Below are 25,175 nucleotides of genomic sequence, written 5' to 3'. Positions count from 1 at the left end.
CCAAAATGTCATCTAAGAATACCACGTATTCTTAGAATCCCATTAGTTGGAAAAAATTTATACTTTTTTTGTAATAAAATTTCGATAATATTTTCGCCTATCAAACGGCTTCTTGATAATATTTTTGAAAAAATAATTTTTCCATTATATTCTTGGAAATCATAATTTCGGGAAAGAAAAAAAAAAGATTGCGAGGAGTTGACTCACGACATGTATTAGGAGCGAAGTTAGTGTGATCCGGGAGCAAAAAATATTTAGTGGGACTGAGATGAGAAAAAGAGAGAAAAGGTCGAGGAGAGAGGAGAAAGGAGAAAGAAGGAAGAAAAAAAAATTGATCGAAGTGTCAATTTTTTAGTGAAAAGATCATAGTGGTCCTAAACCATATTAAAAAATTCCATGTATTAGAGCTTCTTTGGTGTTCTCGACTTCAAATTTTACTGTTGCTTCTGTTTTAATAGAAAGTTAAATTTCAATACAAATACCATTTTCATGCTTTTTTAACTATGGCACGATGGAGCGTTCACTTAAAAATAATTAGTTTATAATATTATTAGGGGAAAACTTCAAAAAATCCCTATAAATTTCTTTAGAATCACTTACCCCCTCCTCAAAAATTTTAATTGTTTACATCCTTACTTAAATTTTTTTTATCATTTACCCCCCTAACTTGATTTTCCATCAAAGTTAAACTTAACGGTGTTAATTTTTTAAAAAAATATCAAAACTATCCTTAAAAAAAAAATTAAATCCTACACTAATTCGACACCTTATTGCTAGCAAGAGATAAATAGTGGTTCTACCTTGCATTAATCCAAAAGGCATTTACTGATTACTCCAACGGACAATGGTAGGATACTAGGCTCCCATTTACTACAGCGACTACTACGATTGAAATGGATTTTGGCATTCTGCTAATGCCAATAGATCTTCGACTGGAATACATTCTTGAACCTTCAACCATAGTTGTAAGGATTACAGAAGATGTTGAACTAGTAAAATCTCTGAGTTATCTTACCACAGCTTCAACTGTGGGTCACAAGAGTTGCAAAGAGTAGATACCATTTATCATTTGCGTCTCAATTTACGTGTTTGCAATACACTTCATTTGAATTGTTGATTGGGGTCGGTTATTGTCTTATATATATATATTACATTGGTCGCATTTGAATACGATTTCATATAGGATTTGTGATATGAAACTTCGTTTTAATCTTTGTTATAGAGAGAATACAAAACAATCAAATCCAATCGAATAGAATAGAGATTTACCAGCCCAAATCTTTGAGTGCTGTGTGTTTCTTTCAGAACCCGAATTATATAAGTAGCTACCGGCTAATCAGAAGCAGGGGCGGTGGAACGTCAGAATGATTAGGGTTCCACTCCTCAATGACTATCTCTTACCAATAGTAAGGTCTAGTGTTGTGTGTTATTTTTCTTTAAAGGTAGTTTTGGTATTTTTTTAAAAAATTAACACTATTAAGTTTAACTTGGATGGAAAATCAAGTTAGGGGGATAAATGATAAAAAAAGTTTTAAGTAAGGGTGTAAATGATTAAAATTTTTGGGGAGGGGGTAAGTGATTCTGAAGAAACTTATAAAGGGAATTTTTGAAATTTTCCCTATTATTATTCACCTGCTTGAATTGAGTTTTATTTCACATGCCTTATAATATAAAACTATTCATATATCTTCTTTTAAAATCGTATAAATTTTGAGATAGTTAGTTATAATATTTAAAAAGTGAACATGTTAATGGTGAGGGATTTGAAAAATTTTGCATGATGTTATAAATTCAAACCTTATATTATCATGTATCCGGGAAAAAAAAAGTTTAAATTTTTGCTAAATATATTTTCAAATTAAAAACAACTTATCAATCAAGCGATTAATTATGTCAGTAAATAGATCATAATTAACAAGGACAGCTCAATGCCTCAGGCTCACATCGTCGTAAGATCTACAAATGAAAAATGAAAATGTGCATATTTCTTTTACTTCTAGAATCCCTATAATAATCCCTGAACGTTGAATCTGCCAAAAAAATAAATAAATAAAGATGAGAAAGTAAAAAGATCAAGTCTCCATAAATAAAACCAGGTTTCAGATCCTCTTGCCCTCCAATGTTAAGTACGAATATTTCTACAAAATGTACATCTCTAGATGTGGGGCTGATTGAGACCCAAAAAAAAAAGTAACCCAAATCCAAAAGAACTAATTAGGTTAAAGCTTCTTGTTGAGTGTGGACTTTTTGGACTTGGAAGATGGGGTTGAGTTTGAGGTCTCCTTGAACGCTGATGGGCATAACTCATTTATAGTACATTCTCCACAACGAGGTCGTAGAGGTGTACAAATTGTCTGTCCAAACCCTACCTGTGCCACAAAAGAGTATGTCATTAATATGCTACAATGTTGTAAGAAATAAGAAGCCAAAATGAAAAATTTGTTGAGTGGGCACACTCACAATCTGTGTCTGAAGTGAATCCTATCTTACACTAATTTGCCATATAAATTAACTAGGAAAAAGTTCATCGATGCCCCTGTGGTTTGCTTCAGAATCATCTATGTCCTGTGATTTTTTTTTTATCATATATATCCTTGTGCTTTGTAAAAAATAAAAAACCACAGGGGCATATGTGATAAAAAAACATACCCTTTTGCAAATTACAGGGGCATATGTGATAACAAAAAAAAGGCATATGTGATAAAAAAACATACCCTTTTGCAAACCACAGGGGCATATGTGATAAAAAAAAAAAACCACAGGGGCATATGTGATAAAAAACATACCCTTTTGCAAATCACAGGGACATATGTGATAAAAATAAAAACCACCGGAGCATAAATGATTCTAAAGCAAACCACAGTGGCATTGGTGAACTTTTCCCAATTAACTATTGAACCAAAACATTCATAGCAAAATTGTTTATAAGTAGGATTTGGACATACATACCAATAGAGGATTTATTGGATCCCATTCTTCCCTTGGAAGCCACCGTTGCAGTGCCTCTCTTGTCTCTTCAGGTGTCGAAGTTTTCTAGCAAATTGAAGAGGATTAGTCAGAACAAATAAATTAGGTAATAATACCCCATACATAAAATGTGATGCCACAAAACTTAAAAGAAACCTGTTTTGTGCCCAATCTTGACACCCAACCAAGCCGATTGCAAATGCGGTGGACATGAGTATCTACACATATACCTTGGACATTGTTCCATCCACAATTCATAACCTATTGTGCCACTAACAAAATTTACTTCAGAAAAGTAATAAAACATACTGTTTGAATTATAAAAGCTATTACACATACCAAATAAGCCATCTTAGGACCTATGCCTGGAAGTAAGAGTAGTTGCTCAATTGAGCTAGGTATGTCTCCATCATACTTCATGAGACAAATATTTGCAATTTTTTTCAAGTTAGTGGCTTTTCTTGTATAAAACCCAACCTGGAAAAAAGAATATCCATAGGTTCAATCACAGATTCAATTAATACAATCACAAAACAAGCATAAACTTAAAAGAAATTGACACCATAAAGTGCAAGCTAAGGAAATACAGGAATCTTCATAAGATTCCTTAACTTGACACTAAATCCAAACTATTTGAATCACAGGGGAGGCAATATCTTTAAAAGAAACAAGGAACATACAGGGTAAATCAATTTCTTGATGGTTTCTTCATCAGCATTGTTGATTGCATCAGCAGTAAGCAGACCATTTTGAAGAAGACGTTGGATTGCTCCTATTCTTAAAGCACACTTGTAACTAGAACCGTTTCATAAATAAGTTGAAAATATGACAAAGACCAACGTTTTTTAGCAACTGCCACATATGAATCGCATACATCAAGATAGATGGTAAACAAAATCTTGGGGCAAAAAGTACAATGGCTGCATATTTGCTTATTAAATTAGCAATTAACTTGCATTATATTCATTTTCAGAATTCAGTCATCCATATCAAGAAATATAGCAACTATCCATAACTTCCTTCTACTTCTTTTTCTTGTTATGTCATGTTTTCTAAAAAATATGTTTGGTGTTCCAATTTCCTGCATTCTTTTCCCTTTTTCTTCTTCTAACGCTTTGCTATCTTTTAGGTGGTGGATAACATCCTTCTACCGTCACAAGGAGCATTCTTGGTTAATGTTTATTTAAATTACTTCCGATGTAAAAATCCCTTGTTTGAAAATAACCTATAAATCCACTTTCAACAACCTAAAGATGTTGGTAAATAGGTTTTCTCACACTGGTAAACCTACCAGTCTTTCAAGTTTTTTCAAAACTTAAAGACTAGCATATTATCTTATTATGCTTAAGCATTATTGCCCAAATCCAAGACTACCCAATTAAAATCGAGACAAGCCACAATAAATCATCACTATCTAGACATTAATAATCTCGTATGACCGACAATGTTTTCAGTTTCTCTCCATTTGCTTTCTTAATATAAGATAAGAGAATTACTAATAATCTTATTGCAGGTTAACGCTGCTTAAGTCTCATACTTCCATGAGGCAAGAGTGTGCCTCTGGGTTTTCGATCTAAAAAAGAAAACAGCACTACTATATAAGAATGCATCACTATGTAAAGCCAGGAAACTTAACAATTTTTTTACTATAAACTTCAGAAGGTATGTGTACTCACCGTGATTAACATGATCCTTGGTTTGGCTTGATAGAAGAGAAGATACCAGGACAGAAAATCTTCTTTCCTAATTATACACATAAGAATTTAGATAAGGGAAAATTTATTTATATCATGCTTCGTACAAAATATAGAAGTTAAAGGAATTACAATGCCCCATTAATTACAACAATTGATTGATTATATATAAAAGAAATTTACCTGACTAAAGACCCTATGAGAAGTCAACCAGTCAATTCAGTACAAGATAATATATACATAGAGTGACGATAGACCAGTCTGGTCATCGTCATCTACTAATTGAATGAGTAATGGCTATACTGGTCGAGGATGACTATTGGTTTACCAAATCAACAGCATTCCTGGTGCTGTCCTTTTTGTGCCCCAAAAGGTTGTGTGGCAAGCCATGCTCTACTCAAATGCATATATTGTAGACACTTTTTCTTCAAAGCATCAAGACAGAAACCAACATATAAATGCTTATATTTTCTCCACATAGATAAAATTAATAGCAGTAGAATACAGAGTCAGACCTTAGGAGGTAGAGTTTCACCAGCTTTCCCACATCCCATAGTGTCTACTGGAGCATCTGCAGAACACCTCATTTTGCGAATCCCCTCAAGTATCTTTTCCCAGTGAGGAGGATATTCACCTATATCATGTATGAACTAAAAAATTTAAGCTTCCTAGACTACATATATGTTGGGTGGATTCTTTTCCTTCATATGCAAACACCTAAAACAATTGCAACTATACACTGTATCACTTCTTAGTTCATACCTCTGGGGATTGGAGAAGCAACTTTGCTTTCCCCCGGAGTCACATCTGAGCCCATTTCTGATTTCCCTGGATAAGAAAGCTATTTTAATGAGAACTCAATCCTATAATCCGAATAGGTGAACATGAGAATGTTTGGTATGTGCAGTGAGTGACTAGGCGGGCATGTCTCAGACACATTCATGCACACTTCTACTTCTACACCTGTTTGGGTAAGACCAACAAATAACAATAGCTAGCAATTACCTTCTCCACCAAGAGCACATCAATATTTCTTAATTATTTACTAATTTCTACAAAGCAGCTAATAAAACAGGCACTAGCATTGTTGGTAGCTAATTATACCTTTCCAAACTCATTCTTCTGTTCCTATTCCTTCTTTGTATTTGGCAATACCCTTCTTCTTCGGCTTTATATATTCACCATAAGTGGGATTCATTTATTCTCAAATCAACATAGTAATTTATAGAACAATTCATTAGAGTCCTAACGAGGGACCGTGCCAGCTGTTGTGAATTTAAATATTCTAGAAGATAAAACATTCCTATATAAGGAGTTCAACATGTCATCAGTGGAAATAGGGCATACCATACCAACACAGCAAACTTTAGGAAAGTGGTACTTACCACACTGAGTTGACTCATTTGCTCCTCCGAATGCAAAATCTTCAATTTCAGGAAGGCCAAACTCCTTTTTAAGCGTAAACTGATAAAGCATCAAAAGTTACTCATTGCAGATCACAACTAATAAACTTTCATTGCAAGTCGAAAACTTTATTATAACACCACGGAAATGCGAATGCTAAGGATTCACAAATTTGATTTGACATTCCTATAAAAAAAAATGATAAAAAAAAAAACTGTGATGTGCAAATCGTGGAATATTCATTGAGACACCCATCACCCATTGATCCATTTATGCGAAAACGAGAAACCAATGATGAAAAGGTTCATACTTTGTGGTGCTGGGTTGGGGGTAGATGCTCCTTTGGTTGAAGTTCCACCGTCATTCTGGCTCTCTTATTTCTCCTCATAAAAACACGAACTTGGGACGCTGAAGCGCCGCACGTGGAGTCGGAGGAGCCTTCAAAAACCGAAGTGGGTGTGTTGGTATTTGAGGAAGTGGCTTTGTAAAAGCTTCGAGTTGTCTCAGACATGAAGACTTTGATTCGCCCCAAACCAAACCAAGGAGGAGCAACGGAAACGACCAACATTTGAGGCTTGGTGTTTATTGATTACAATTACAATGCACCTAATTAATTATATTCTTTCTATTTCAAAATAATAATGACTTTTGCATTTTGTATAAGGGTTTAATTTAAGGTGTGTTATATTAAGGCTTTATTAATTTAATTTAACGTGTTATAAAAAAAAAATGGGTGGATTCCGTTGTTATAGGAAAAAAAGAAAGATGGGAGGTGCAAAAATAAAAGTAAGAGAGTATAAGAGAAGTTATCTTATATGAAAGAAGAGTAATATTTTTTTTTATATTATAGTAGATAAAATTATCTATTATATATATATATAAAAGTATGTGTAAAAGATAATTTTTTTTTTTATAAAAAAATATCATACCCATATATATATATATATATATTCTCTCACCCCTCTATGGTTATTTACACCCAAATTTTATTTTTTTCTATTTTTAATAAAAGGGTAAATACTCCTATAGCATAGAAGATATGCTCCCTTATTGAAGTTTCCTTTACCAGCATGATGTCAACCTTTCCCTGAATCAAAAACTAAATACTACGTGGTGTTTGGTTGAAGTTAAAATTTATGTTCGCCGAGAAAATGTAATTACCAGGGATTTACAGAAAAAGTGAGTTAGATAGGAAAGTTAAAAAAAAGTTGTTTGGTTGAGCCAAATATTACCAAGTAAATTGATTAAAGTTTTTGAAATCTATGTTTGATCGAAGACAAAATATTGATGGATAAATGAGATATAATTACAAATACTATCCTAACATTAATACATGAGGATATTATGGTCTCATTTGGATTGCACTCGGCTTCATTTAGTTGGCTAAATATGGAACACCGCCTCCAACTTGTCTTTCCTAACAGTGCTCATTGCTTGCTTTCTTCGACCAAATGTTGATTGCTATGCAAATATAATAGATGGGAAAATTGAAAGAAACGGTCTACCAAATATGGGTGTCTAACTTTCCCAATTTCATTTGCATAGCCAAATTTTAAAAAACTCCGAACCAAACATCATATATATTGATACGAGGGAATGTTAACAAAATAAACTACAAATTTAGTAAATATTTGTAATAAAATTATAATTCTCTCATTTATTTTTTTTGGTTAAAATAATTCTCTCATTAATTATTGTGTCCAAGTGGTTAAGGATTGTTGATGGTTCCTCTTCATTATACTCGGGTGGACAGTAAATTGTGATACGATAAGATGTTTAAGTTAGTAATTGAATGAGGCGTGAGGTGGAATATATAGAATGGAATAATATTGTGTATCTAAAAATTCATGCCTTTATATGAAATGAATACATAATCATTTTTTCACGTAAAAAAATCCAAATTCACACGCAAGCGATACGACATACACTCAATTTGTGTAAGTTGTCGAGAGGGGGGCGGGGGTTTGTGTCAATGTAGTGCAATGTTGGGGTCAATCAGTAAGAGTTTAAATCAAATATCATTGTGTATTTCGTGGATTAACAATTGGGTTGCCTAGATGGGTCTGATTGGGAGCCAATATATTTGTTGAATAACGAGAGAGAAGAAAAGAACATTTGAAATAAAACTGTGTGTATTGATATGAATAAGAATGTACAATATATAGACATACTAATGGGCTAAGCCCAAACCTAATACAATCAGACCTAATACAAAACCTTAATGAAATAAGAAAAATACTAATTACAATATATTTCTAACACTCTCCCTCAAGCTGGAGCGTATAGGTCATATGCACCAAGATTAAATTGATGTGGAAATTATGAAAAATATTTGAGAAAACTTTCCAATTATAAAGATTGTGACAAGATTGAATTTTATTGATTGTGTATGATTGTAATAAATAATAGTGGGAAGATAGCTTTTGGGACAACCTTTGGGCTTTATGCCTTTGATATTTATTTGATGTGACAATGATGTTTCCGTTCTTCCCAATTTGATGTGACAATGATGTTTCTGTTCTTCCCAAAGTGGTATCTGGCAATAGGGTTTCCCGGGGTACTAGTAGCAACTTTGGGAATAGATGTGCACACTAGGATTTGATATTTTGTTGATGGCCAATTTTGATTATACGTGGCTGGCAACAGGGTTTTCCGAGTCACAGGGTAGACTGGCAACAGGGTTTTCCGGGTCCGGGTCTACCATGGTTCTCTTCCCACTACTACACTAAATAAACTTAATAAAGATTATGAATGATATTTGATTTGATGTGAATACATATTGAAGCTCATAATTTGATGTGATTATGATGAGAATATATATGATGAATATTGAAGTTGATATTTGATCTGATTATGATGAGAATATTTTATATATATGATGAAGTTGATATTTGATTCAATTATTATGAAGTTATATATTTAATTTGATTACTATATTTGAGTTGTATAAATTGTGTTTTTGATTATGATTACCAGCTTTGCTGACTGTTTGTGTTTGTGATTGTTTTGCTGCAATGATCCTAATGGGGAGCATATTTTCAGTGATACAGGTTGCAAAAAAAATGGGGCTAGCAGTGGGCAGTGAGGATAATGACTTAGAGAATTTTCAGCCAGTTCAAAATTTTATGTATAAAACAAAGTCTCTGATTTTATTTTAATATTTACGAATGTAATAGAGTTAGGCTTGCACTTGTCCATGCAAAGGTGCGGCGGTAGCATTTCCTCAAATTAGATTTAGATTAGCTTTCGCAATATTTTCTATGATCATAAATAAATAAAATGTGAATTTTGACAATTTCTTTATTATAATAGTGTTTCATAAATTGTTAGAAATTTGAGGGTGTTACAATATTAGCGGAGAACAACTGCTCCTAGCTAAGTGTTATGTTATGTAGAAGTGTTGAGTTATAACTTATAAGTAATATTTAACCCGATTGACACGTGATAGGTCTAGGATGTTCATCGTTCTCGGGTACAATTGTGTCTTTGGTGGCTTGGCACGGATGAATATGCTGATAATGAACCAAACTTATTTTTTTAATAGAGTAAACACCTTTTTTGGTCCCTGGCAATATCCACGAAATCTTTTTTAGTCCCTGACAATAAAAAAGGACTAAATTGGTCCCTAAAAGTATGAAAAAGGACCACGTTAGTGACGGAGGAGTTGACATAAGGACTAACGTGACCCTTTTTTTCATAATTTTAGGGACCAATTTGGTCCTTTTTTATTGCCAAGAACTAAAAAGGATTTTGTAGATATTGTCAGGGACCAAAAATGATGTTTACTCTTTTTAATATTATTTCGCTTGTTTTTTTACCATACACAATGCTTCACTTTCATATTCAATCATGTACAAAATCATTATACAAGCTGTAATATTAACAAAACCTATGAAATTTGGACAATTACTACGTCTGATCTAATTTATTGAACTATAATTTTTCAGTCTAATATTTATATATGGTTGTTGTATCAATTCATAACTGATTTAAAAAAATAAATCTGTTCATTTCTTCAAATTATATTGGTTTTTCGTGTTTAGATTCCCAAACTTAATTATCTTTTATAGTTTAATTCAGTCGGCTAAAAGAATTGAACTGAACCAAATATGTGGGAATATTGAATTGTAAGAAGGAATTCATACCTAAACAACTTATTTTTTTTAGTTAACTGATGATATCCTCGTCTCGTAAAATAAGACTAATCATTTTATGATTTGGAATGAGAAGGTTTTAATCATTATTCAAAAAATATTTTTCGCAAAAATCAAACTCATAATTTTATGACTTATCAATTAAACTACACCTTGCGGTTTACCTAAACAACTTTTATTCCTTGGTGTCGATAAGTACTTCTCAAATTTTTATGGTATTTGGATAACAGCTTTAAAAAAAAAACAAAAGCTAATAAAAAAATTAAAATCATGCTTTTTGTAAAAGTTACAAATTTTGACTTTTGAAAAATAGAAAAATATGTGTCATCTTAAAAAATATAAAATATATTATTTTAAATGATAGAAATAAATAAATCATTAGAAAGAGCGGAAAACAAAAAAATAAATATGCAAGTCTCATCTTTTTATAAAAATAAAATGACACAACCAGTTAACAAATATTTTTTCTTTTGAAAAAAAAAAAAGAAAAACCAACTTTCCGAATATTTGTACTCTCACTTCGTTCGACATCTTTCAATACTCCTTCGTTTGCATCTTCTTCAGAGCGCTTCTTTGATGTTTCAACAAACCAGATCTTTACGCACAAGATTTAGGTGAAATTATAATCTCAAAAGAATCAGAATCGTTATTCCCCATTGTAATGGCTCAAAGGAGTTCACCAAACAGGAAGAGAAATGGTTTATATTTAAAAAGTGTTTTTTATTTTAATATCAAAATAACATTTTTACTTAAAAATACTTCTAAATATTATATCTAAACATAAAATAACTTTAATTTTAAAAAATAAAATTCATAAAAAAATTCATTTTTTAAAAATTCATTTAAATGGCCTTTGTGAATTTCATTTTAAGTGCATTTATTTTTCAGATTATTTTTGCCTATAGACTAAATTTTCTAGTGGTGGTAATAAATTATGAGAGCTGATTCGATACATTCGTTTAATCGGTGACATCTTTTGACATATCTTGACATGCACAAAAATATGTACTCCCTTATTAAAAATATAAAAAAAAATTATATAAATGAAAATAATTATAAAAATGAAGTAATATAAATAAATTATTTTTTATCATATTTAATAATAATGTATCGAATGCTGGATATTCTCCTATCACATGTCAATATTTTTGACCTTTTGATATTAACATTTTCTTTTATATTTTTTTTTACAAGCTCCCAATCCGTTTCCTGCAATAATAATGACGAAACTGTGGTTAATGCGTTTGTTCTTGAATTTAAGAAGGGTGTTACTGCTCAACAAACAACTTTTGCCATTTCAAAAGACTCTTTTTTTACAAGAGACTCCATTCAATTGTAATAAGCAGAAGATCAACAACTGAACCAATTTCATTAGACTATTCAAAATATTTGGATAAAATGCAACGAATCACCTCTCTGCAGCTTTAAAGTATACACATTTTTGGCTATCAAAAAATAAAAAAGTATACACATTTCCTTAATTTGAAGGGAAAACCTACTCTCACGCAATATGGGAGTATTTTTATCTTCAATAGATTCATAAAAAATTATGATACTTTTTTTTGAAATTGACGGGTACCATCACATATATGTATGCAACATGAGAAATATTGTTTCCTATCGCATGAGATTAAATGAGCTCTTTAATCAATGCATGATATCGTATGCAGGAAAAAAAAACCCAAATTTAATAGAATTTAAGGGTTTTAACGGAATAAAATAATATCATATTAATATTATTATTTTTAAATTAACTTTTTAACATATTTTAAAGGGTTTAATATTTTTTGTGAGAGATATTATCTCCTACATAAATAAAAATATATGGTGTCCATATCTTTTTTTCTTTCTTTCTCTTTTCTTCATATGAGTCCACATATTTTTATGTATGTATAGAAAATAAAATTATCACACCTTGAAAAATATTAAACCCTATTTTATATGTATAATTTAACAGTCCAAATAATCAGTCTAGGAAACCGGAAAGTTTCAAAACAATAAAAGTTGAGAAAAATGTGTATAAAAAAATAATTGAGAAAAATATTTGCTAGCTTTTCATTTTAGTTAAAATTAATATTTTTATTTAATATTTAAAATTAAAATTCTTACTTTCTCCCATGGTAATTTTCTCTTACTATTTGATAATTTTGACCAATATTATCAAAATCGGACCAGCCGGGTCGATCCGGAAATAAGTAAATCGGTTATAATCGATCTGGAATCGGTCTGGATGAAGCAACGGATCTGCCATGCATCAGAATTGGTATGACTCGGCTGATTTTTATGAAAACTGATAATCTGGTGACCAGGTCGGGTCCCAAAAAAATTTCAAATTTTTTTTTAATAAAAAAATCATAAAAATGGACATATTTGGATATTTTTTGCTTATTGACTTATATAGATTATGTACCTACAACATTAATATTATCCCAAGAAAATTTTGATTTGATTTATAGTCAAAGATGTTATTTACTGAACTTGAAACCCCATATCAGATTATTATATTTTTGTTTGATCTATTATTGAAGGGGCAAGATATTCTTACACCGGTGTAAGAGTTAGGAGTCTTACACTCAATCTTGACCATTGATCCACTTGTATCCAATGGCTCACATTACTAAAAAATTTGAGCCCTCAGATATAAGTGGGATTAACGGACAAGATTAAGAGTGTAACTTACACTGGTGTAAAATGATCCTAACCCATTATTGCATAATAATGTGTGATTTATTAATTTTTATATTAAAATATTAAAATATATTTATAATTTTTTAATATAAATTATAGAATTATATATAATTACCGGATGATTATGTGATTCAACTAATAACACACTGATTGAACCAATAATCCAGCTCTGGACTGATTTTAATAACATTGATTTGGACTAAAATAACATAATTTTATAAGGTAGGATCTTTTGACGCGTCAAATTTGAAATTTGACACCTCATCTGAGAGCCGTTGGATAAAAAAAGATCAATGACGTCACATGCTTACAAATCAGAGTCATTGATCTTTTTTGATCTAACGACTCTCAAATAAGGTGTCAAAATTGACACCGGTATCAAAGATCCTCCAACTAATTTTATATATTTTTAAAGAGAGAACTGAAAGTTTTGTCAAGGTTACTTCTGTTCTGATAGTACTTAGTAGTTTGCGTGTTACTTACGTTTTACCTAAAATGCAAATGCCTTCATCAATTGCTATATGAACGAAAGAGTAGTGACGATTAGAGTCATTTGTCTTTACCATTTTGACCCTTTCTCCAGCAGTGAGCACGCAGCTCCACTTTGCTCTCTGTCGATTTTCTTTATGCGTTCCAAGTTTTTGAAACGGAACAATTTTTTTTTTTTTTTTATATATTTGTTGTTTATTTGCTTTCAGATTCTAATGTTTAACAGAAAATGCATTTGGGTTTTACAGGTTCCATTCATGCAAACCAAAAAGTTGGTGCCTTTCCACTCAAACAAGACTGTGTAGCATTTCTTCAGCTCCAAAATTGCCAGGTAAGAAGAAACATTTTATTTTATATTCATGTCATTTTGTTTTTTGAGGAAAGAAGGTCATTGTTAAGAATGAAGAAACATTTCTGAAATGCATGCATGGTAAAGTTTGGTTTTTGGGGATCATACATTATGCATATCCAATCCAAGTTTTTTTTTTTTTTGGTGTGTGTTCGTGTGCGCTTAAAAAATGTCTCTTTTCCTGACAATTCAAATTTCAATCGGGTAGAATTTGTGCCCCTTTTTCTTTGTGTATCATTTTTTTTTTAAAAAAAAAATGGTTTTGAGAAATGTTGATAATTTGTTTTTTCCTCTTTGCACTCACTTGTGCAAGGAAACAAAGGGACTCGTGCACTTGTTTTTCAAGCTTCTTCTGTCAAGACTCAAGAGTAATTGGTGTTTTTATTGGTTACCCTATGTATGTGGCAACTTGACAGCACAACCCTGAAAATCACTGGATAGAAATGGCTCTATTGGATGTGTGTCCAACTGAGGACGCAGTTCAGGTATTCCTAGAACACTTGGTTGATCCATTGCTGCCAGCAAAATCATCTGTCCGAGATAATCCCACACCTTCTCAACAGGAATCAGTTGCAAAACAGGTGTCTTCTTTTTTCGCGCCTTTTAATCTTTTGTAGCAATCCAAATATTAAACACTGTGATTTATTTGGAAGCTGGTTTAAGTTATGCTGTTTCTCTTTTTGGTTTGTTTTGTTCCTTTTTTGAAGGAGTATTGGAGATGCTGATTTAAAGAATTATACAGCATATCAGAGATTTTATTTTCACCTTTATGGTTTCCTTACTGTACAGTTTTTAGTTACACTACTACTATGTTTTGGCTGCTTGGAACATAGAAAGCATAGAGCAATAGTTTCCCATTGTGAAATGAAATCAATTAGTTTTAAATGACTTGCAATGTATAGCTAATGAGATTTGATCTGCTTAACTCCAGAGGGGTATGTTTAAACAAAATTTAATTTAGTTGACAGAGACCACCATTTAATTAAAACTCGGTATTCTAAGTAATAAATATCTTTCTATTTGGTATTCTTTCTTTATACTCAAGATATTAGGAATGACCTTTTGAAATGCTGTGATGACTAGATCACACATCCCATCCAAGTCTTTACAGTGCATTTTTAAATAATAGGGCATTTTACTTGCATTTCAGATTATACAATAACCACTTGTGATGCGATATCTTTGATTTTGGACTTGGCCAAAATAATTCAAATAAACTAATAGGGATTAGTATTTCTCATGTTGTAGGAGATAATTTTATCGGCTACACACACATAAAAGTGTGTGAGGCGCATGTGAGAAAAAAAAGAGAAAAAGAAAACATGGGCCCCACACACTTTTATGTGTGTGTAGGAGATAATCTTCTACAACATGAGAAATATTAATCCCAAATAAATAAACTGAACTGATTTACCATTTTATATTTTTAAAACTTTCTTTAGTAGAATGTATCTTGTGCATTAAAAACTACAATGTTCTTGTATTTCTCCATAGAGGGCTCCTCTGTGTACTTTTCCTGTGCATTTAGGTTTTTCCCCATGCAAGTCATTAAAAATGAAAAAAAATAAAAATAAAATCCAAGTTCCAATTCCATTATGATTTACAAATTATAAGTACTGCAAATATATGCTTATAGATTTATAGGAATACACGTGGAGGGTATTATCTGCTCTAGTTACTGATTTTTCTGTTTTTGAGGTTGTTGGTGTTAGATGCATTCTGTTGTCTTACTGCACAACTACTACCACCGAAAACATCATCCAGAACTAGCATATTTGCCATTTAATGAATTTTGCAAGTTGGCTGTGGTTCTGAGGCCACCTTTATTAGCATATATGCAATTCATGCAAAAGTTCAATGAAGCAGAGCTCATTGATGTGGAGAAGCAGCTATCATTAACAGAAAAAATGATTATGGATGCATGTGATGTGTGTAAATGTTTAGATGCATCAAAGAATGTTCCTAATATAGAAGGATGGCCCATTTCGAAAGTTGCTATCCTTTTAATCGACAGTAAGAAGGAGTTCTGCTTTTTGCTGTTTGGTTCCATAACTAGGGGAGTATGGTCTGTGGTTGAAAAAGGTCTGGATACCTCCAGCCAAAGTTCTGAAGTTACATCAAGAACGAAATACACGTACAAAAAGAATAGAGTCATTAGAAAGCCTGTGATAGATGAATTGAATGTTGATGAAGCTGGATTGCTGCAAGTTGGGTATTCTGCTGTAAAGGAAGCCACAGGTAACTGTTATAGTTCAGTTTTGGCTTTACGTCTTTATGCATAAATTGGCATCTCAGGTCAAGCGACATTCTTATTTTTAAGGATTTTTCACTTTCCAATTTATTTAACCAAGTGATGATGTTAATATGACAAGGATGCAATTGTACATGCATCACGCTGTATACCTAGGGTTACTCTTTCTATCTATTTAAGATTATTATTGTGTCAAAACTTTGTTCTTTCCTTCTTCTCTCCCTAAAGAAATTTTATTTTCTATACTAAAAATATCATTACATCAAATATTTGCACCCGTTAGTTAATGTATCATTATCTCTTTATTTTAGTTTTAACAGGTGCTTTCTGATACATAAATAATTGAATATATTGATAAGAAGTTTCTGTATATTGATTTTGAATAATTTACATGAGTGAGTATTTATACAAGAAAGAATCGCTAAGAATGACTAAGCGATGACTAAGCGATGACTAATCAATCCTAATCACAATCAATTCTAATCAATCACAATCAATCATAATCAATCATAATCAATCCTAATTAATAGGAAATAAAAACGGAAACATGTTTGGATTCTGATTTTCTACACTCCCCCAAGTTGGGAGGTAAATATTGATCATTCCCAACTTGCCAATCAAGTCTTCGAATGCTGGACGGTGTAGGCCCTTGGTAAGGATATCTGTCGTTTGCTCTTTGGTTGGAACATATATCAAACGCACACTTCCATCATCTAATTTTTCTTTGATGAAGTGACGATCAACTTCCACGTGCTTTGTTCGATCATGATGCACAGGATTTTGAGCAATGCTAACAGCTGCCTTGTTGTCACAATATAGTTTTATTGGTAGGGAACATGAAATCTTCAACTCTTGAAGAAGTCTTCTCAACCAGATTCCTTCACAAACTCCATGAGATAAAGCTCGAAATTCTGCTTCAGCACTACTTCTTGCAACCACTGTTTGCTTTTTGCTTCTCCAAGTAACAAGATTTCCCCACACATAGGTGCAATAGCCTGAGGTAGATCTCCTGTCTACTGATGAGCCTGCCCAATCTGCATCAGTGTAGATTTCAATTGTCCTTTTATACCCCTTTTTAAAGAATAATCCTCTTCCTGGAGTATTCTTGAGGTATCTAAGCACCCTATAGACTGCACTAAGATGCTTCTCCTTGGGTGAGTGCATGAATTGACTAATCATACTCACCGCAAAGGCAATGTCAGGACGCGTATGAGATAAGTAGATTAGTTTACCAACCAATCGCTGATATTGTTCTTTATCCACCTCATTCCCATCTTCAATACCTAACTTGGTATTAGGTTCCACAGGTGTCTCAGCAGGTTTACACCCTAACATTCCTGTTTCCAACAAAAGATCTAGAACATATTTTTTTTGTGTTAGAGTGATGCCTGTTTTGCTCCTAGCAACTTCCATACCAAGGAAATATTTGAGAGTGCCAAGGTCTTTGAGTTCAAATTGAGCTGCTAGAAATTTCTTCAAGGTGTTCAATTCCTCAATATCATCACCTGTAAGAATTATATCATCTACGTATACAATAAGAATAGCAATTTTACCATCCTTAGAGTGTTTGTGGAAGAGAGTATGATCAGTCTGTGCTTGAATGAAGCCTCTTCTTTTGACTGCTTGTGTGAATTTGTCGAACCATTCTCTGGGAGACTGTTTCAATCCATATAGAGACTTTTTTAGTTTACACACTGATCCATTTCCCTTTTCAAAACCAGGTGGAGGATCCATATAGACTTCTTCATGTAAGTCACCATTTAGGAATGCATTCTTCACATCTAACTGTTGCAGAGGCCAATCTAGATTGGCAGCAAGAGATAAGAGAACTCAGATGGTATTGACTTTAGCAACCGGAGCAAAAGTCTCATGATAATCTATCCCATGAGTCTGAGTGAAACCCTTTGCAACCAATCTTGCCTTGTATCTGTTGATGCTATTATCTGCATTGAATTTTATTGTAAACACCCATTTGCATCCTACTGTCTGTTTTCCTTTGGGTAGGGTCACTATCTCCCAAGTTCCATTTCTTTTTAAAGCATTCATTTCTTCAAAGACAGCATCCCTCCATTTTTGATCATTGAGAGCCTCATGTATATTTCTCGGTATCTTTGTACTATCCAACATAGTATTGAAAGCACGAAACCCTGGGGACAACTTTCCATATGAAATATGATTAGAAATAGGATGAGTAGTACAAGATCGAGTACCTTTTCTGAGAGCAATGGGCAAGTGTAGATCATTTTCACCATGACACTCAAGTATTGGGGTGCTGGAACTAGAACATGGTTCAGAATCCTGGCAGTGTAGAGGCTCTGGGTTATTCACACTTTGAGGAGGCTTTCGCCTGCTATAAACTTGTCCCCATTTTGAGGAGGCTCCTGATGGTGAGGATTCTGTAGCTCCCCCTGTTTCCAAAATTAGAGGTAATACCGTGGCATCAGTAGGTTCCCATGACTGATCTTCATCTACTCCTATCTCCCCCTGAAGAGAAGTCGAGGGGAAGAAAGGGTCATTTTCAGAAAAAGTGACATCCATAGAGACAAAGACCTTACGAAGAGAAGGTGAATAACATTTATAGCCACGTTGAGTAGGAGAATAACCAATAAAGACACACTGGAGAGACTTAGGATCAAGCTTAGACCGTTGATGGGAGGGAATATGGACAAATGCAACGTAACCAAATAACTTGAGAGGTAAGGAGGAGACACCTCGGAAGGAAGGGAAGATACGAACAAGACTAGAAAGAGGAGACTGAAATTTCAGAATGCGAGATGGCATTCGATTTATCAGATACGAGGCAGTGAGAACTGCCTCTCCCCAAAGATATTTAGGAACACTCGTGGTAAACATAAGAGCCCGAGCAACTTCAAGGAGATGTCGGTTTTTTCTTTCCGCAACTCCGTTTTGTTGGGGTGTGTCAGGACACGAGCTTTGGTGAAGGATGCCATGTTGGGAAAGATATTCTCCAAGAATAGAGTTAAAATACTCTTTGCCATTATCTGTACGAAGAATTTGTATAGCAACTTGGAATTGGGTTTGAACCATGGCATGAAATTTTTTAAACACGGATGCAGCATCGGACTTATCCTTTAGAAGATACACCCAACAGACTCGAGAATGGTCATCAATGAAGGTAATGAACCATCGAGTACCTGAAATATTTTTAACACGGGCTGGACCCCATATGTCACTATGAATTAAGGAAAATGGGGAAGAGTCATGGTGAACTTTAGAAGGATAATGAGCACGAGTATGCTTGGCCAGTTGACAAATATCACAAGAAAACAAACTTGGACTTTTATGAATAAATAAGTTTGGCAACAACTTCTGAAGATAAATAAAATTTGGATGGCCTAGCCTACGATGCCACATCATAACATCATTACATGAATCAAAAGGAAACATAGAGTTTTTTCAACGAAAACAGCTTCATGAGTCACATCCTCCTCAAAGTAGTAAAGTCCACCATCCTCTCTAGCACTGCCAATCATCCTCTCCGAGTCCTGTTCCTGAAAAACACAACCATATGGAAAGAATTTAGCAAAGCAATGCAACTCAGAGGTGAGCTTGCTAATAGAAATGAGATTACAAGTCAGAGAAGGAACATAAAGAACTGATGTCAAAGTAATCAGCTCAGAAAGTTTAATGGTTCCGTGTCCCGCAATCTGGGAAAAACTGCCATCGGCGATCTTGACCCGAGAAGGTTCAGAATATGGAGTGTATGAACAAAACAAGCCAAGATTACGTGTCATATGATCAGAGGCTCCAGAATCAAGGATCCAATGATTTTGACTATCAACATGGAAAGTTGTACCTTGCTGGACCACATGACTAGTGGCCTTAGGAGGTTGAGTCAAAAGTCTCTGAAGTTGTTCAAACTTAGTCTTGCTAAGAAAGACACCATCAGAGTAAGAGGAAGAGTGTTTTGAGGAAGCCATGAATAGAAAGAGAAGGGTTGACCGTTGATGAAAAATCAAGTTTTGTAAATTTTTGATCTGACCTCTGGAACAGGAAGGGGAGAAGCCGGTGAGAAGGTTTGTGCAAGTCGCGGCGGAAAAAGATGTTGGGAAGGCGGCGCGTGGAGCTCACGCGCCGGAAACTGGCCGCGCGTGTGACGGCGCGTGGCGGCGCGTGCGGCGGTTGACGGCGATGGGTCCAGCGGTGGTCGACTCGTCGGATCCTTCTGAGTCGAATGGTCACCTCACTTTCTTGATCGGAGGTCAGTAGACTAGGTTTCTGTGTTGGACAGATTCAAGGAGGTGTTTGACGGTGATGGAAGTGTTTGGATGGTTATTTCAGATTTGAATTAGGGTAGGAACGAACCCGCTCTGATACCATATTGATAAGAAGTTTCTGTATATTGATTTTGAATAATTTACATGAGTGAGTATTTATACAAGAAAGAATCGCTAAGAATGACTAAGCGATGACTAAGCGATGACTAATCAATCCTAATCACAATCAATTCTAATCAATCACAATCAATCATAATCAATCCTAATTAATAGGAAATAAAAATGGAAACATGTTTGGATTCTGATTTTCTACAGAATATGTATCTTGTGCTATGGTACAGGTATCAATAACACTGATATTATGCTCTTGGAAAGCTACACTGTCTATTCTCAGAGCAAAGAAAAGGAAGCTTCTCGCTTTTATATAATGCAGTGCTCCCAGTTGATCGATCAGGAGATTATTCAAGTTCCTCTGAAAGATGTAATTGAAACGTTCGTTCTAGTTGCTATTGTTTTGCTATTGGCTGATGACTTGAGTCTCAAGGGTCTTTTTCATTGATAGGAAAGTGGTGCCCTTTTCTTTCAGGCATTGAGGTGGAGTCATCTGTTCCTTTTTGCTGTGAAGTTAAATACACCTGTATTCATACTACACGTCAATGTCACTTACTACTGAATCAAGTTATGAACTAGTTTATAAATCTTTGAGAATTAACTGGTATATTAACCTTCCATTTTGATTTTTTTTTTAAATATTTTTTCACTGATGTTTTTGTTAGCCAGAATGTTACAAACTTACAATCTTATCTTAAGGGTGTATGTAATAGGGCATCTTAGAATTATGTCTACAGTAAGTAGAGAAGCGCATTCTATTTCCCTTGAAGTTGTAGTTGTGTTCTGGATCAATTCTTAGATATTTGTCCTTAGACATTCAAATTATCGTCACAAAGAAGTAAAACTAATTGTTAATGAACGCCTCAGATGCTTCTGACTAACATTTGTATCTTCTTTTTGTGTAGCTTGCAAGGTCCTTTGGTCAAAAGGAGTTCTAGCAGTTGGATGATAACTCCAGTTGTCAATTACTTCCACGTGCTTCCTTATTCTGAAATAGTCTCAGTGGATTTCTAGGTTGACGTGGTTCTCCTTCTTAAAAAACTTGATTTAGTAGTGTTTTGCATCCCATATTCCATAAGCGATGCTATTTTAGTTTATGCTTCAGCACTTATACTTCTTAACTTTGGCAACCTATGAAAAAAAAATGTATAACTAATGTGTGCTCTTCAAAACCAATTTTAGTAAACATGATTGGGCCTAAACCATAAACACATTTAACATACCGATTTCAGTAGCACCTTTGGAATGAGTCTATTTTGGTGCTTTTACAATCTTAAATACATATAGTGGAATTTGCTGACCTGAATTATTCAAAAAGCTTTTTGGTTCTTGCATTCTCATACCCTGATTCATACAAAATTTAAAGATATTCGTTAGTGTTAATACTTAGAATTACCATCCGCCATAAGCAATGATGCCGAAAGCGCATAGAAAAGGTGGCTAAACAGAAAGTTAAGATTTCATAGGAGAGTAACCCTCCGGTTCTCAATTTCTATTAACAAAATTCAACTCCTAGAATAAGGGTCATAAGCACCCTTTTATAGACTAATTACAAATTGCTTCAAAATTCAAAAATCAAAAATCCTAAAAATAATAAAACTTCCTAAAATAAATATAACAGTAATTAACTTTTAAAAATAAATAAATAATTACAAATAAATAATTCAAAATACATCCCAAATCTTCGATTTCAAATCACGCCAAATGTGTTGCTTTCCTTTTCTTCCCAAACAAATCACAATCACATCTGCTGCTTTATTGAGACTTGGATTCAAATGTAATTTGTTATATTTCAAATCATTGCCTTTTTCAACAATTGGGTCATTCTTATTGGGCCACAACTCTAGTCGACTTCGAGCTTCTTGAATCAATAGTTGGGCCATGTACAATGGGCCAACTGTAAGTACAACAAGCAATAAAGTAAGGTTAATATATGAGAGTTCTAAATACTGACAAACCCTGTTGCTCATAGAGTCGCACTTGCATGGTTGGATGGTTTACAAAAATAGGTTCCAAGCTCATCTGTATATTGGCAGTCTCAAAGCCTTAACATGATGTTCCTCTAGTTATCATTCATTTCCAGTTTATGTTTACTTTGGAGACTATCTCCATAAGATGGGGCTGACTATTTGTGTAATATATCTATTTATGCAGAGAAGCATTCTCAAATGGTTTGCATGATTCAAGAGTAAGACAGAAAAATATAATGGTGAACAGCCCTGAAGTGATAGAATCGCATGTAAATAAGGACATGTCTACTGGTCCTGATAGTAAGCCAAGCAGTGATAATTTTGAATCACCAAAGCAGAAAGGGAACAATGGAAGCTGTACGCTGAGACTATCTGATTCTTTCAAGGGGCCCTGTGAAATGAACGTCAATGAATCTTCAATTCTTCCATATCAAAATAAGAGAAAACGCCAGGATATTGGCAATACTATACAAGTTGGTAAAGATAAAGAAAAAAACAATCCCTCTATGCAATATTACTCAAATGGCTCTGCTAGTGATGATAAGGTTTGAAACTTATCAACTCATCTAATTATTGAGTTAATTGCTTTCCTTAGAGCACATTTGGATGTGTCTTTTGTGATTGAATGAGTTCTTTGGGGGAGAAAATGAGGTACTTAAAAAGCTGAGATTGTTCTCTCTTTTTTCCCTAGCCAGAATTTTGTACTTATGAAAAAAGACCTTTTTCAAAACATGATGAACCTGTTCAGAGTTTCTTTTGGACAAAAATATCCGTGACTAATTTTGATGATGATAACTCCTATCCTCATCTTCGTAGACCTTTGGCTTACCTCTCTTTTTTTCACAGAACTTCTGCTCAAGCCTAGCTCTTTCGGCCAAGGATGCTTGTGATGGCCAGAGTGAGGCACCTCACTGCCGCCAGCCACCATCAGCCAGACCCCTTTCTACCAATATCCATCAAGTATGTGCTCTTCTAAATATCGTTTAATTGTATTCTCCAATAAGATGCTACACCAGAATCCTAGATGCAACTATACTTGAAATTGAAACTTACCTATATCGTATGCATATATGTGTATCATATGGTAGCTGCCATTTTTTTGGCGTGTCTGGGAATATTATTTTGGCAGACACGAAATTGTCTGGTTAGCTTTCAAATTTACTTACAAAATCAGCAACAAATTTTTCCTTAACCGTCTAATTTTGGATCAACTAATCAATATATCTACTAACCTTCATTGACACTAGTTTATTTAACCCTGCACACATGGTACTATGAGTTGTATTTTTGTATTTTGTAAGCTGAATATGGTGTCTGTCCATGAGAGCATAAAATCTCATGTCTACAGTTGATACTGTGTAAAATTCCAGAAGAGGATTCCCCTAATGTAAATATCAACATATGACCTAGTTACACTATTCTATTTAATCAAAATGTTTGCAATACTTTAATTATTAAAAAATTCCTTTGTATATGTACCAAAAAAATTCTTTATAATTGCTATCCCCTTGAGATTTAACCGTGTCTTGATTTCCTATACTTTAATCTAAATTTTGGCAATAATTTTTATATTCTATTCTCAAACTCGGATAGTTGAATCCTTGCTAAATTGTCAAACAGTCATGCATGTAGAATATTTGCAAAAATGTAAGTGTAAATGTTAGAGAAATATAATATAAAACCACTAATGTGGCTTTCACCGAACAACTTAAACTTTTGAGTTGATATGACCCTTTATATGGTATCGAGCCTTAGTGACTTAGTAGTCACTAGTTCGATCCTCACCGCCCCCATTCTATTAATAAATAATAAAAAAAAATTATGGAGTTTCTCAGCACAAGTTGGTGGACCTGTGCATTGTGCACCCTTCAAGCTCAATGGGCTCTCATGTGATGGGGTGTTAGAGAAACATAATATAAAATCATTAATATGATATTCATCTAACAGCTTAAGTTTTTGGGTTAATATGATCTTTTATATGGTATTTGTTAGGTCCTGGATAGACCGTATTGTTATACCGTGAGGTATGCGCTCAGAGATAGTGTATAATCAGATGTATAGTAGGCTTATAGCCGAAGTCCCAATCACTGTGCACAAGCAATAGGCTTATAGCCAAGGGGTGGGTGTGTTCACAGTGTGGGCAGTATTCGTAAATAGGTTAAAAGTGTGTACCTGGGGTCCTTAGGCTCTTATTTATAAGGATTACCTTCCTAGGCCTAGGCCTTTTGAGCTCCCCAGATTGCATTAGGGTTCAGCTCCCTTTCTGTTGGGATGTGACCCTTATCTTGTGTACTTTGACTAATCGATGTTGTTGAAATACTCATGAATCTATCTCTTAATAGATTCTTAGGTGAGTGGTTGGGATATGATATTCATATCCATAACAGTTACCCCCCAGCTTGGTATTCCGAAGCTCGGAATGCCGAGGTGTCGTTATATCACCCGGATTCGATTCATCCGAGTTCATTGGTTTCGGAGTCGAGCTTTTGAAAAGTCGGCGCCCGCGACATTACTCGGAATCGTTTTTGTCGAGGTCGTTCGCGTAAAGTTGTTTGATTTTCCTTGGGGTTGCATGTTGAAGTCGGTATTTAATACGTTGGTTTTGCCATGAGTTCGATTTGTGCCCTTAGGTATTGTTTGGTCCGAGTTTCGACTTCGTCGTGTCGGGCCGAGTTGAAGTTCTTGGCCGTGTTTTACTGTTGAGATATATAGTCCCACATTGGTTGTATGTGCAACTAATGTGGAGTTTATAAGGCCTTGGGCACTCCCACCCTATGAGCCAGCTTTTGGGGTGGTGACCTCAAGGTTCTTTACATGGTATCAGAGCCTCACCGCCTCTCACACACTCTTGTGGTGTTTC

The 25,175-nt window shown here is 34.1% G+C and overlaps 1 protein-coding gene across 1 annotated transcript; it reads right to left on the bottom strand.

Moving 5' to 3' along the window:
* Window positions 1-2,099: 2,099 nt before the first annotated feature.
* On the bottom strand, window positions 2,100-6,636 carry LOC133316853 (endonuclease III homolog 1, chloroplastic-like). Its single transcript, XM_061518642.1, has 10 exons — window positions 6,376-6,636; window positions 6,047-6,125; window positions 5,424-5,489; window positions 5,177-5,295; window positions 4,644-4,710; window positions 3,648-3,739; window positions 3,307-3,444; window positions 3,124-3,228; window positions 2,950-3,033; window positions 2,100-2,369 (listed from the first exon to the last, which is right to left on the bottom strand). Exons 1-10 carry the CDS (start codon window positions 6,631-6,633, stop codon window positions 2,220-2,222), a joined length of 1,158 nt encoding a protein of 385 aa, XP_061374626.1. The 5' UTR covers window positions 6,634-6,636; the 3' UTR covers window positions 2,100-2,219.
* Window positions 6,637-25,175: the final 18,539 nt, after the last annotated feature.

This window comes from Gastrolobium bilobum, unplaced genomic scaffold (genome assembly GCF_033153095.1).
Source record: "Gastrolobium bilobum isolate Gb01-03AN ecotype WA unplaced genomic scaffold, APGP_CSIRO_Gbil_v1 utg9213, whole genome shotgun sequence".
NCBI classification, from domain to species: Eukaryota; Viridiplantae; Streptophyta; class Magnoliopsida; order Fabales; family Fabaceae; genus Gastrolobium; species Gastrolobium bilobum.
This window is presented reverse-complemented; position numbering and strand designations above follow the sequence as displayed.

What these genes read in the sequence shown, in the direction of transcription:
- LOC133316853 (XM_061518642.1), bottom strand. Translation starts at nt 6,633, where the DNA reads ATGTTGGTCGTTTCCGTTGCTCCTCCTTGGTTTGGTTTGGGGCGAATC. An exon ending in AAATGAGTCAACTCAGTGTG is followed by an intron (nt 5,490 to 6,046) that starts GTAAGTACCACT and finishes TTTCTTATCCAG; the next exon opens with GGAAATCAGAAATGGGCTCA. An exon ending in CAAGATTGGGCACAAAACAG is followed by an intron (nt 3,034 to 3,123) that starts GTTTCTTTTAAG and finishes TCAATTTGCTAG; the next exon opens with AAAACTTCGACACCTGAAGA.